Source organism: Cydia amplana, chromosome 21, assembly GCF_948474715.1.
Source record: "Cydia amplana chromosome 21, ilCydAmpl1.1, whole genome shotgun sequence".
Lineage (NCBI taxonomy): Eukaryota > Metazoa > Arthropoda > Insecta > Lepidoptera > Tortricidae > Cydia > Cydia amplana.
In genome coordinates this window covers 11209535-11223679 of record NC_086089.1, presented here as the reverse complement: position 1 = coordinate 11223679, position 14145 = coordinate 11209535, and the positions used below count along the sequence as shown (strand labels likewise).

General features: G+C 38.6%; 2 protein-coding genes across 2 annotated transcripts in view; both read left to right on the top strand.

Moving 5' to 3' along the window:
- Nucleotides 1–14145, top strand: part of LOC134657951 (zinc finger protein 501-like) — a 152380-nt gene that overhangs the window by 31208 nt on the left and 107027 nt on the right. The window lies entirely within an intron of this gene.
- Nucleotides 1–14145, top strand: part of LOC134657902 (myrosinase 1-like) — a 29634-nt gene that overhangs the window by 591 nt on the left and 14898 nt on the right. The window contains exons 2-7 of the mRNA XM_063513479.1: nucleotides 6186–6295; nucleotides 7793–7940; nucleotides 9060–9226; nucleotides 10526–10658; nucleotides 11041–11165; nucleotides 11584–11672. Of these exons, the coding sequence (XP_063369549.1) occupies nucleotides 6186–6295; nucleotides 7793–7940; nucleotides 9060–9226; nucleotides 10526–10658; nucleotides 11041–11165; nucleotides 11584–11672 (772 nt within the window). The remainder of the gene's footprint in view (nucleotides 1–6185; nucleotides 6296–7792; nucleotides 7941–9059; nucleotides 9227–10525; nucleotides 10659–11040; nucleotides 11166–11583; nucleotides 11673–14145) is intronic.

Below are 14145 nucleotides of genomic sequence, written 5' to 3'. Positions count from 1 at the left end.
GTTGTTGTATCAATACTTGACATAGTGATTAAGTAATAAAATTGTACCTAACTAATCATTTATGGATCTGTAGGTAATGTCCGAAATAAAGTCTTAATCATTTAAACTATTTAAAGGCTACATACAGACTACAGACTTTTACGTCACCCTAGGCCTGTAAATCTCACTTCACTTCCTGGCCAACTTGGCCAAGGCAAGACGTAAAACTTTAGACAAACCACGGGCGGTAATTCGTAAAGCCCCATATCGCATATTTATGGCCCTCACCTTCGGTTCGGGCCACAAACACCTGCGATCTGAGGGCCTACCGCGAACCACGTTCGACGTGTTGCCTCCCTGTCACACTTACGTACGAATTTACAAGTGCGATAGAGAGGCAACACGTCGAACGTGGTTCGCGGTAGGCCCACTGGAGCCTTCACGAATTCACCTTCCTAGGTATGTAATGTACCTACCTACTATAACGTGTTCCGTCCGACGCTAATATTTTACAGTTAAATCTGCTCACAATCACCGTCAGAACGCCATAAAACCCCGTAAAATGTCGTAAAACAATTGATGAAGGTAATCATTAGTCTTTTAATTGCGGTAGATGGCACGATTCACCCGTTCTCCGACGTATCGTATAAAGCAGTTGTTTTAGGATCCCGTAGTCAAATAGGTAGGAATCCATAAAGTTTCGCCATGCCCGTCCGCTCACTAACCACCGTGAATCTTGAAATTGAAATTGAAATTTTTTATTTCAGACATAATATCGTCCATATCATTGGTTAGTAACAAAAATCAAAACAAAACAAAGCAATTAAAAATAATGTTAGTATTACTTACGGCTAAAATACACACTAATAACTAAACATAACTTACAACTAACACAGTCTAGATTGCCCGCTGTCACCGGGAAATGCTTGGAAACTACAGACATGATTACGATTTTTAATTTTCGCATAAAATTCGCCCACCTTAGTAAAAGGACGTACAAATGCTGTGAAAGTACTCTGCCTATTAATAAAATAAAAATAAAATAAAAAAGCCTTTTATTTCAAGTCCAATTTGTTACACTCATTTCATTACAACAGTATAAGTTAGCATTTATTTATAAGTATTTATTTTAGGTATAATGTCAATTAGAATTATTTATTGTTATTGTTAAGTCAATTTTCACATATTATAAATATACAAAGTATTAATTATTTGTGGTGGACAAGAACCCCTCATCGGGTGAAGGCCTCCTCCAAGGACTTCCATCTATCCCTGTTTGTAGCTATATCTTTCCAGTTTATACCGGCTGTTTTATTTATGTCATCAGTCCAACGGCTGTTAGGTTTCCCGGAGCGTCGTTTGCCTGCAGGTCCTTTCCAGGTGGTAGCTTTCAAGGTCCAGCGCGAGTCTGACAGCCTGGCAACATGTCCAGCCCATCTCCATTTTTGTGTTTTGGCGTGTTCGAGAGCGTCTATTAGTTTTGTTACAGCTCTTATATTTATATGTGGTATTTTTTGAACTCTTTTTATGTTTAGCAGGCTTCTCTCCATCGCTCTCTGGCATGTAGTTATTTTTGATTTGATTTTTGCAGTGAACAGCCAGGTTTGACTTGCATAAGTCAGTGAAGGTAAAATACATATATCCATAACTTTTTTCTTGATTTTCATATTCATATTACTTTTCAGGATTTCCTTTAGGCTCCAGTATTTATTCCAAGCTATTTTTACTCGTCGGTCTACTTCTTCTTCGTTTCGTTGACTACTGAATGATATCTGCTTACCCAGGTAAATATAGCTGTCTACGTACTCTAGTAGCGTTCCATCGACGGTTATGTCCTTTTGAGTGCTATTGGTCATAAGTTTTGTTTTTTGAAAGTTCATTCTTAGGCCGACTTTTGCACTAGCTTCATGTAGAGTTTGTATCATGTATTCTAGCTGGGCGCAGTGTTCTGTCATTAATATGATATCGTCCGCGAAACGCAGATGGTTCAGATACTTACCATTCATGTATATTCCTATATTGTTCCAGTTGAGACTATTGATTACTGATTCGAGTACCGCTAAGAATAATTTTGGAGACAGCGGGTCACCCTGCCTGACGCCTCTGTCTATTTGTATGTCTGGTCCTAGTTTGTCTAATTGAACTCTACTGGTGCAATTTTCATAAATGTGTCTTATTATTCTTATGTATGTTGGATGTACATTGCACTGGTTCAGAGCGTCCCATATAGAGGAATGTGATATAGTGTCGAACGCTTTAGCGTAATCAATGAATGCTGTGTACAACGGTCTTCGGTATTCTTGATATTTTTCTATTACCTGCTCCAGTGTGTGGATATGGTCCATGGTTGAGTACCCGCTCCTAAATCCAGCTTGTTCGCATGGTTGGCACCTGTCAATTGCTTCGCTTATTCGGGATAGTATGATTGAAGAAAATAGTTTGTATGTGCATGACATTAGACTGATGGGCCTGTAGTTTCCTATGTCCATTGGGTTTCCTTTTTTATACAAAAGTATTATATTTGACTGCGTCCATTGTTTGGGTGCTGTTCCTGTTTTTAGGATGAGATTAAATAAATGTGCCAAGGGTGTCGCTAATAAGGGAGCAGCAGTTTTTAATATTTCATTTGTAATGTTATCCGGCCCAGGACTTTTTCCAGTTTTTAAGTTTTTAATACGTCTCATTATAACTATTTCATCTATTACTGGGACTTCACTTATGCTTGGAAGGTCTGTTTTTGGTGGTTCTTGCTCTTGACTACTGTATAACTTCCTGTAATAGGTTGTAGCAGTTTCAAGTATCTGATTTCGAGATAGTGCAGTATTGTTATCTGAAATTTGCAACTCCGGGATCCAGTTCTTATGTGTTCTGAGTTCTTTGTAGGCTTTTTTCACACTTCCGTCAGTGTAGATGTGGTTTTCAATTTTGGACTCTCTGTGCTTTTTATAGTCTTCTTTTATACTTTTACTTACTATTTTGTAAATGTCACTCAACTTTGATTTAATTTCTTTTGTTTTGGGTCTTATATTTTGGAGTTCCGTTCGCTTTGCTATTAGTTGCTTTGTGGTGTTAGATAATATGCCTTTCTGTGTGTTGTGGTTATTCTTTTGTGAATAGTTCAAACTTGTCTGGATGCAATTGATTAGCTTGTCATGATATGATTGTGTTAATTCGTCCGGCGCCAAAGTCATAAGTGGTTGTCTTTCTTCTTCGAGGCGTTTCAAGAAATCATTTTTTTCAATATCTGTCTGCAAGCTTTTTGTGGTCTTATTTCTGAAGTTGTGTCGGCTTTTTTTCGGCTGTTTCAGTAACCATGTTGCACGCACTAGTCTATGGTCTGACGAAAATTCAATTTTGTTGATAATTTCAATATTGGTTATACTTTGTTTTTGGTTTGTGAGAATAAAGTCAACCTCGTTTTTCGTCCTTCCATTTGGTGCGATCCATGTCCATTTTCGATTAGATTTTTTCATGAAATATGTGTTCATGATGGCTAGGTTTTTCTCAAGGCAGTAATCTATCAATAATTCACCTCGCTGGTTTCGTGAGCCGTAACCATGTTTACCTGTGATCCTATGCTCTTCTGGTTTCGGTTGTCCGACCTTAGCATTGAAATCGCCCATTATTATGACGTTTTTATCTGCCTGTTGGTATGCTCTTTCAACTATTTCATAGAAATTCTTCACTTGTTCGTCTGTGGCTTTTTCAGTTGGGGCATATACCTGTATAATAGAAAGATGGAAATTGTTAATCATTATTTTTAATAAGGCAACCCTCTCTGAAAATCCTTGAAAACTCACTATGTTGCGTTTCAATTTTTTTTTAATTATGAATCCTACTCCGTGTAGTCCTTGTGTCTGGCCTGTGTAGCATAGAATAAAATTGTTGTGTTCTTCAATTTCTGTTCCTAGTCGCCTGACTTCAGATAGGCCAATAATATCATAATTTATTAATTTTAGAGCTTCAGAAAGTTCTAGTAGCCTCTCATGAGATCTAAGAGTCCTAACATTGTATGTTCCTATATGCAGTACATTCTCTTTATTTCCGGTTGCTTGCTTAGAAGACAGTTCGGAGGTATTACTCTGCCTATTAGGTACACATAATACCCACTGATAGTCCCTGTTCAAGGTAGGTAGTCTATTGTTATGGATGGGTAACTTATGGGCAGAGATCGGACAAATTTGCGTAATTGCTCGCAATAATGTGGACATGACTCCAAAATTGATTAAATAATTAATCATTTAATTAATTTCTTACCTGAGGTTTAATTTTGATTCCTAATCAATAAATAACACAAAGAGTTCTTATAATGTAAATTTATTTAAAAAAATAATCAGTATGTTTTCCAAATTTTCTGTAGGTACTTATTTTTTTATATCAAAAATATATTTAAGTGCCATTTATTGACTAGGGAACAAAATTAAACCTCAGGTAAGAAATTAATTAAATGATTAATTATTTAAACAATTTTGGAGTCATGTCCATATTATTGCGAGCAATGTCGCAAATTTGTCCGATCTCTGCTTATGGGACTCTACACTGAGCATGGCTCGACACGCTCTTGACTGTTTTTGAGTAATCGCACTATTGGACAGCATGTTTTAAGTTTTGCGCTCACAAAATAATGCTATCATTGTTTGTGTAGCCCTTAGAGATACATTTTAGGGTTCCGTACTAAAAAGGTACATACAAAAGGAACCCTTATGGTGCAACTCTATCACATTGTTAAATATATCGAGAACTACTGAAGCTAATAGGTACCTAGATTTGAAATTTGGAATATTATGGACACGCCTCGGAGTTTTTTTAGCACGGTAAGACTAAGGAGAGCTATGGAGTCTTTGTTAACATTAAAATTAAATTCATACTCATACTCATCCTCATTAATTAAGTTCGTCCGAATCGTTTTATAAATACTTAAGACTACTTATATGTAATTAATTCTGTTTACATATATTTAATTAAATGTTATATTATAAAAAAGTAATAATATGTATATGTGTATGTTAATATTATTATATTACCCATATTGCAGTGTCATCGCTCCAATATTTTATTTAAGTACTTAACGTACCTACATACTATAATTACTGTTAAGATAAGGAACTATACGTTGTCACTGGCCGCTTTAGATAATGCACTTAATGACATCATATGTCATGTATCAACATATTAAGACGTATGATTTGTTACTTCAATATATTCATTTAAGGCAAATTTCGGAATAAATTGCTGATTTCATTATGACGGATCCACAAATATCTGAAATTTTGCACTGGATTGAACCGTACAAAGATCTTATATACGATCACGAAAAATGTGTAGTAATGTGTGTGTCTTGTGACGTACATCTCACGCAATTAAGACACACTTTTATATTAAAGCATGTCAACAGCATTCTACACAATACAAAATCTCGCCAACGTTCTTCGTTTATACAGCGCTGGATAGAACCCTATGAAGAGTTAGAGTATAATACCGAGGCCACTTATGATTAAACCTCTTTACCTAAATATGTGTATGAGTAAATCAGATGTCACATTATGTCATGAATATATAGTTACGTATTTCGTTATTGTGATGATCGCTGATATTTATTAGGTCTAGAGCTGTACATAATTTACTTGTACTTAATTAATGAGGATGAGTATGAGTATGAACTTAATTTTAATGTTAACAAAGACTCCATAGCTCTCCTTAGTCTTATCGTGCTAAAAAAACTCCGAGGCCTGATTATGGACAATGCTACCCCAAACACATTGGAAGTGTAATTTTTTGAAGTGAAAACTTCTTTAGCGGCGCTGTGCACTTTTTGAGGTGGGGAAAACTTTGTAAACTCGAGACAGCATAAGACGGTCACGTGACCGTAAGAAGGACACGTGACCTGATCGAAAAACTGTTACATGTAATGTCATTGAGTTTTTCTTTATTGATTTAAATGCCATCTAGTGAGTTTCGCTCTAACTGGTATTAATATAACTCGAGTACTAACAGTGATGTGCTTAGGTGTTTCAAGTAATTAACGCTACCGCTAGATGGCGTCAACCTCAATTATACGTAGTGCATTTTGCACTACTCACTGAGTTTTCACTTCTGCCGGCACTCCCTGAGTGCAACCCGTTGTTTATTCTCAATATAAAGAGGGGGCAAAATTTCAATGTCTAGTAATTCTAGCTTGGCTTGTGTCGTTTGACTTTTGACTCCAGAGTGCTGGCCGTGGCAAGCGAGCGCGAGGCTGGGCAGCGCTTCCCTGCAGGGTTCCGGTTCGGGGCCGCCACCTCCGCCTACCAGATCGAAGGTGGCTGGAACGTAAGTGGTAAGTGAGCACCGCATGTCGGTATGGTACCTACCAAGGATGTTGCGGATGCCGATTTTTTGACATCCGCGGACGCGGATGCGGATTTTTAAAGGCTCACATCCGCGGATGCGGATGTCAAGATAGATACATAAAAAAACGTCAAATATTACCGTTTAGTAATCTATATTTCAAAAAACCGGCCAAGTGCGAGTCGGGCTCGCGTTCCAAGGGCTCCGTACATTAAGTCCCACTCACGCTTGACTGCTAATTACTAATAGGTTTTTTTGGCTAACGACTAAAAATTACCTAAGAGCAGTCTAGCACTTACGCCGATGCTAAGACGTTCCTGTACCGACCTGTTCCACATCCGCATCCGCATTAAATCCGCATCGATTTTATGCGGATGCGGATGTTGAAAATAATGCGGAAGTTCCGCGGTTGCGGATGCGGATGCGGATATTCGCAACATCCCTGGTAGGTACCTAACCTAAGGTACCATTCGCCAGTGTACGCATTGCTCGGTAAGGGGCCCACTGATTATCAGTCCGCCGGACGATATCGGCCTGTCAGTTAAAAGCAAAGTTTGAGCTCTCTCAACTGACAGTCTATAAAGCATCACGTGATCACCGGTCAACTGTCATAGAAAAGTAAGCGCCGGAAGCTCCGGCTCGGATACGGCCCGGTCTAACGTGAGTCATCCTTTATACTCCACAGGTGAGCGTTTAAAAGGTGTTTTTCTACTCCAGCACTTAAATGTGTCAATTAAATGACTGACAGTGATATCTAAAGCAATGTCATTTGAATGCTTTGTCTATAGGCTCATAAGATGACTGCTAGCAGTCATCTTATGAGTATAATACAACTGCTTTATTTTTTTTAAAGATACAAGTTCCGATCATCTTGATTGAAAGAGGTATGTTTTCATTTACAATAATAACTCTTTTTTTTTTAAATAATAACTCAATTTTTTTTAAATAATAACTCTTTTTTTTTAATAATAACTCTTTTTTTTAATAATAACTCTTTTTTTAATAATAACTCTCTTTTTTTTTTTTTTTTTTTTTTTTTTTTTTTTTTTTTTTTTTTTTTTTTGCTGCAGCTGTCATAGAAAAAGTAATGTACAGCTCATAATTGGTTCTTAAAATTCTCGGGTCTTTTTTTACAAAACTCGACTTTTTTTTTTTTTTTTTGCTGCAGGTGTCATAGAAAAAGTAATGTATGCAACAGCTCATAATTGGTTCTTAAAATTCTCGGGTCTTTTTTTACAAAACTCGACTACGTCTCGTTTTGTAACTTCGACCCTTGAATTTTAAGAACCCTTATTATATCACTGTTGCATAAACTACTATAGTGAATATCCCAGTACGGACCTACAAGTTATTTTAGAAGTAATAATTGACCTATAAATAAATCAATATTATAGGACATTATTACACAACTTGACTAAGCCCCACGGTAAGCTCAAGAAAGCTTGTACTACCTATCTACCTAGCTGCTTGTACCTATATGTTTTAGACAAAGGCGAGAGCATCTGGGACCGCATGGTTCACTCTCGCCCGGACTACATATACGACCGCAGCAACGGCGACGTGGCTTGCGACTCCTACCACTTGTGGGAGGAAGACCTAAGAATGGTGCAGGAGATGGGATTGGACTTCTACAGGTATTTCGCCTAACCAAGTCACGATCGTTTATACACGTAGAAAACGTACGAATGTCACTTGCAATGAATCACTTTCAACCCTTAGGGCCACTTGCACCATTTCACTAACCCGGGGTTAACTGGTTATACCTGGAGTTACCATGCTCAATACAATTTGATACTGGGTTAACGGTTTAACCGCTTAAACCCGGGTTAGTTGATTGGGTTGGGATTGTCCAAGTGACGTTTAATGTTTATAATGCTCCCTACCTTGGAGGATACAACTAAACGGAGTAGTAACAGGCTTTCCCCTCTGTCGAAAATAGGCGGCCAACGGTCATACACAATGTATGGACTGACGTTTATCTGACATGGCTATTTTTACGTTACGCATACATTTGACGTTCCCCTCCCCCGCAAAAATCGGCAGACTGTTTTGTACAGAAAATTACAGACATGGCGTCTCCGTTTGATTATATCCTCCAAGCTCCCTACCCACAAAAAGATAATGGTACGGCCCTTGGTACAATGCCTCAAGGGCCTATTTTAGATTTAAGCTAGTTTTTAATTTCTTTTAGTAATACACTGTATATATCTTGTTTGTAAATAAATGATTTAGTTTAAAAAGATGAAGATAAAATATAGTTTATTCAAGTAGGCATATTACAATTAATGCGCTTAATATGAACGTGAAATAAAGCTAGCACCACAACATAATGTTACCCTTCATAAATAATCTACTGTATTAACTATAGTTGGTCAAACCAATTTGTCAGTCAGTAAGAACCAGGAAAACTGTACTCATCCTTTTCACTTGGGTACTAGTACTAGCATAAGACAGATAGTATGATTCTGTCTATGTTTGAAATGAGACAGGCCTTTGACAAACTATATCAAACTATTGCAATGAGCCTAGACGGAGTTTAGAGCAATTATTTCATGAAACCGATGCTGCCAAAAATACTGGGGTGCGGGGGACGAGGTGTGCGAGTCCCGTGCCGTGATTGGAACGTTCAAAGACGACGTCACACAAAGACTCGAAAATGGAGTAAAACTACCGTATATTTGTGGCAGACGGGGTAAGGCTACTATGCTCAGTCTGGAGGATGTCTTGTCTGTGCAATGAGCGAACTTTTCCAGGTTCTCTATATCCTGGCCCCGCTTGCTGCCATACGGCTTCAGCAACCAGATCAGCCAAGATGGCCGCCGGTACTATAGCGCTGTCATCGACGGGCTGCGGGCGCGCGGCGTCGCGCCTGTCGTCACGCTCTACCACTGGGACTTGCCGCAGAGGCTGCAGGACCTCGGTGCGTTCTTATCACTCATCATCTTCCTCGCGTTGTCCAGGCATTTTGCCACGGCTCATGGAAGCCTGGGGTCCGCTTGGCAACTAATCCCAGTAATTGGCGTGGGCACTAGTTTTTACGAAAGCGACTGCCATCTGACCTTCCAACCCAGAGGGTAAACTAGGCCCGTTTAGGGATTAGTCCGGTTTCCTCACGATGTTTTCCTTCACCGAAAAGCGACTGGTAAATATCAAATGATATTTCGTACATAAGTTCCGAAAAACTCATTGGTACGAGCCGGGGTTCGAACCCGCGACCTCCGGATTGCAAGTCGCACGCTCTTACCGCTAGGCCACCAGCGCTTTTGCACCAGTGCGTGCGTGCGTGCGTTGCACCAGCACCAGTGCGTTCTTATCACTACATAGTATAAAACAAAGTCGCTTCCCGCTGTCTGTCTGTACCTATATAACTACGCAACGGATTTTGATGCGGTTTTTTAATAGATAGAGTGATTCAAAGGGGTTTATGTATAATTTGTAAACCTGTGCGAAGCCGGGGCGGGTCGCTAATTTTTAATAAAACTGACTATACCTATTACCCCCGGGCGCCGGATTTTACAACAAAACAAATTCAATCCTATTTTCTAACAGTAATTATTTGTATACTGCCAATTTTGGAGCGAAGTTCCTTATCGAACGGTTTGCGGATGGGGGCTAAGCGAAAAAAAGTGTAAGATTTTGCCGTTACAAGCCGTACTAGTGCGATAGGTGTAAATGTCAAATATTGGCGTCACAGGTCGTACTAGTGCTATAGATGCAAATGTTAAATAGTGGCGTCACAAGCCGTACTAGTGCAATAGATGCAAATGTCAAATATTGGCGTCACAAGCAGTACGTACTAGTGCAATAGATGCACAATATGTTAAATATTGGGAGTCACAAGCCGTACTAGTGCGCTAGATGCAAATATCAAATATTGGCGTCACAAGCCGTACTAGTGCGATAGATGCAATATGTCAATATTGGCGTCACAAGCCATACTAGTGTAGTGTCATATTTTGCAGTCACAATTAAAAATATTAACTGCGAAATGTAAACACAACAGCACAACACAACACAAGACAAGACAGTGAGCATGAGCATGAACACGTCACCAGCCTCTCTTTTAACTTCGTTCCAACAGAGTTTTCCACGACATCACTCATCACTTTTTTTTTCTTGCGCTTGAGAATAGAAGATGTCCCTGCAACACAGTTATTTATTAGAAATAGGAATAACTTATTTGCTAGAAATTCCACTTTAACACGTTATCTCCATGCAGGCGGCTGGACGAACCCGCTCATAGTGGAGTGGTTCGCGGAGTACGCTCGCACGGCGTTCGCCCTCTTCGCCGACCGCGTGGGCACCTGGATCACCATCAACGAGCCGGGCTCCGTCTGCGACGGCGGCTACAGGCAATATTATATAACCATAGATAGGTTATACTCATACATGTCACGTGATCGCCTTACGCTGCTCAAGTTTATCATTTTTCCCCATCTCAAAAAGTGCCCAGCGCCGCTAAAGAAGTTTTCACTTCAATAATACTTCCATATTTATTACTGTGCCTACGAAGAAATCCGTTATTTTTGATTAATTTTCTCATTCCATCCATCTTAGTCACACTTGTTGTTAAAAATGAGGTCGTCTCTTTCTCTTGTGGGAGCTCGTTAGCACGTGCAGATTTCTCGCTTGTCCAGCCGCGTCTAAAGGCAACTTGTCCAATTTGTCACAAGGTAAGCGCTTCAATTTTGGAACGCCTATAACCTATCTTGAGTTGTAAATCATCGGCTACAGGGGGCTCCTGGCGCCAGGGCTCGTGGACCACGAGGTCGGGGCGCTGCTGTGCACCAAGCACGTGCTGCTGGCACATGCCAGGGCTTACAGGGTGTACCAGGAGGAGTTTAAGCCGAAATATGGCGGTGAGTATAAGAGTACAACTAACTAAGCGCACAGACTATCCAGTGACAGTGTGATGGGAAAGTTCCATAATCGTCAAATTATAGTTATTTACGATACAAGTTCGGAAAAGAGGAAATTCGAAACGAGTGGCGATAAATGAAAACACGACCGAAGGGAGTCGAACGGGTCGAAATCGACACGAGTTGCGAATTTCCTATTCGCACGTGTATCGTACAACGTTTTACGGTACATATGGCACTTTAAACTTTCGACATACTCACGGATAGTGCTATTTCCCGCACTAGTTCCGGAAAGTAGCACCATATGTACTGTAAATGTATTTGAAAAAGAGGCGTTTTAAGACAAAACATTCAAACGGAGACGAAAACGAAGTGAAGAGACATTACATTTATTATACAGCCCTCACGTATTTGTCAGGTGAATTGTCGATCGCGCACCAGGAGAGTTGGTTCGAGCCGAAAACTGATCAAGACTTGGAAATTACTTTGCTGACGAGAGAATATTTAGTAAGTATTACAATGTAAATAAAATATAAAAACTAGGTACCTACATAAGTAAACATACATATATTTCTCAACGATTTCCTCTACATTTCTGAGTCGATATACGACGACACAAACGACACTTGATGGACCAGTAGGTAATCTATATATATAAATGCAAGTGTCCTGACTGACTGACTGACTGACTGACTGACTGATTCATCAACGCAGAGCCGAAACTACAAAAGCTAGAAAGTTGAAATTTGCACACTAGGTTGCATTTGTAAAGTGTACAAGAGATAAGAAGCGATTTTGAAAAATTCAACCCCTAAGGGGGTTAAAAAGGGGATGAAAAGTTGTATGGGGTTCAAGTTTTAGTTTAAGCTAGAAATTTGAAACTTTGTGAAAATGTATTATATTAAAAAACAAGAAAACTAATTTCAGCGTTTTCGAAAATTCATCCCCCAAGGTGGTGAAAAAGGGGTTGAAAGTTTGTATGGAGATCAAATATTTTTGTGAGTGTGTGACTTTAAACTTTGTATATGGGTATATTATTATAAGACAGGAAAAGTAATTTCAGCGTTTTTGAAAATTCATCCCCTAACAGGGTTAAAAAGGGGTTGAAAGTTTGAATCCATTACAAATGCTTTGAAACTTCTTAGAAAGGCATAATAGCCGATTACAAAAAAAAGTAATTGCGATGTTTTAGGAAATTCAACTCCTAAGGGGGTAAAAAAGGGGATGAAACTTTGTCTTGGGGTGCAAATTTTATTTTAAGCTAGGACCTTGAAACTTTGCAAAAAGGTATTAAATTAAAAAACAAGAAAACTAATTTCAGCGTTTTTAAAAATTCATCCCCCGAGGTGGTGAAGAAGGGGTTGAAAGTTTGTACGGAGATCAAATATTATTGAGAGTGCGGGACTTGAGTCTTTGTATAAAGCCATATTATTAAAACTCAAGAAAAGTGATTTCAGCGTTTTTAAAAATTCATCCCTTAAAAGGGTTAAAAAGGGGATGAAAGGTTGTATGGGGTTCAAGATTTATTTTAAGCTAGGAATTTGAAACTCTGTAAAAATGTATTATATTAAAAAATAAGAAAACTAATTTCAGCGTTTTCGAAAATTCATCCCCCAAGGTGGTGAAAAAGGGGTTGAAAGTTTGTATGGAGATCAAATATTTTTGTGAGTGTGTGACTTTAAACTTTGTATATGGGTATATTATTATAAGACAGGAAAAGTAATTTCAGCGTTTTTGAAAATTCATCCCCTAACAGGGTTAAAAAGGGGTTGAAAGTTTGAATCCATTACAAATGCTTTGAAACTTTTTAGAAAGGCATAATAGCCGATTACAAAAAAAAGTAATTGCGACGTTTTAGGAAATTCAACCCCTAAGGGGGTAAAAAAGGGGATGAAACTTTGTCTTGGGGTGCTAATTTTATTTTAAGCTAGGACTTTGAAACTTTGCAAAAAGGTATTAAATTAAAAAACAAGAAAACTAATTTCAGCGTTTTTAAAAATTCATCCCCCAAGGTGGTGAAGGGGGTCGAAAATTTGTATGGAACCCAAATATTTATCGCAGTGCGGGACTTGAATGGTTGTATAAAGGCATATTATTACAATACAAGAAAAGTAATTTCAGCGTTTTTAAAAATTCATCCCCTAAAAGTTTAAACAGGGGTTGAGAGTTGGTAGAGGGTTCAAATTTTATTTAAAGCTAGGAACTTCAAACTTCGTAAATAGGTAGTTAGGTAGTAGGTTTTATTAAATAGTGGACTTGAAAATCTTCTGGGGGTCGAGAGAGATTATATCGAGATTAACGAGAACAATTTTATTCAGTTAAGGGCTTGAAACTTCGTAGCCAGGTTGTGAAAGACAAATTTCATGCGTTGCATAATAATTAACAAATGATTAACCGTCCCTACTGCTATCTTTTGCTGCATAATGTTCTAAGCTAATGTAGAATTTATAACCACCAATATACAAATCCACGCGTACGAAGTCGCGGGCAACAGCTAGTGTATGTATACCTGTAACCTGTAAACGTGGTACCTAAGCTAATAGTTTTGCCGTTTGTACATTTTCTATGGTTATTTTCTAGAGTGCACAGCAATTGCACAACTTAAATACTTAATCCCACCTTCCTTGTTATATCCTCCTAAATCCGTTTTTAAATACCCCGGATAGTAAAATTAGTAAAATAAATAGTTAAATTGGTCAATCCGCTAACAAATCTGCCCAGTCACTGTCATTTTAGTACAAAACTGGATCAGGAAATAAACTTTAATTTTTGTTTATGGGATAAAAGGCAAAGACAGCAAGACTCCTCCAATTGTTCGGTAGATTCCGCGCGGTGACATGAAATAATATACCTACATAATAAAATATATTCAAATGCTCAGGAGGTATTTTTTAGTTCTCCGGTGTCTTGCGATGGGGCGGGCACAAATGAACATTATTGTGATGTGGCCTTGGACGTTAACCGTCTGTAACTCGATATG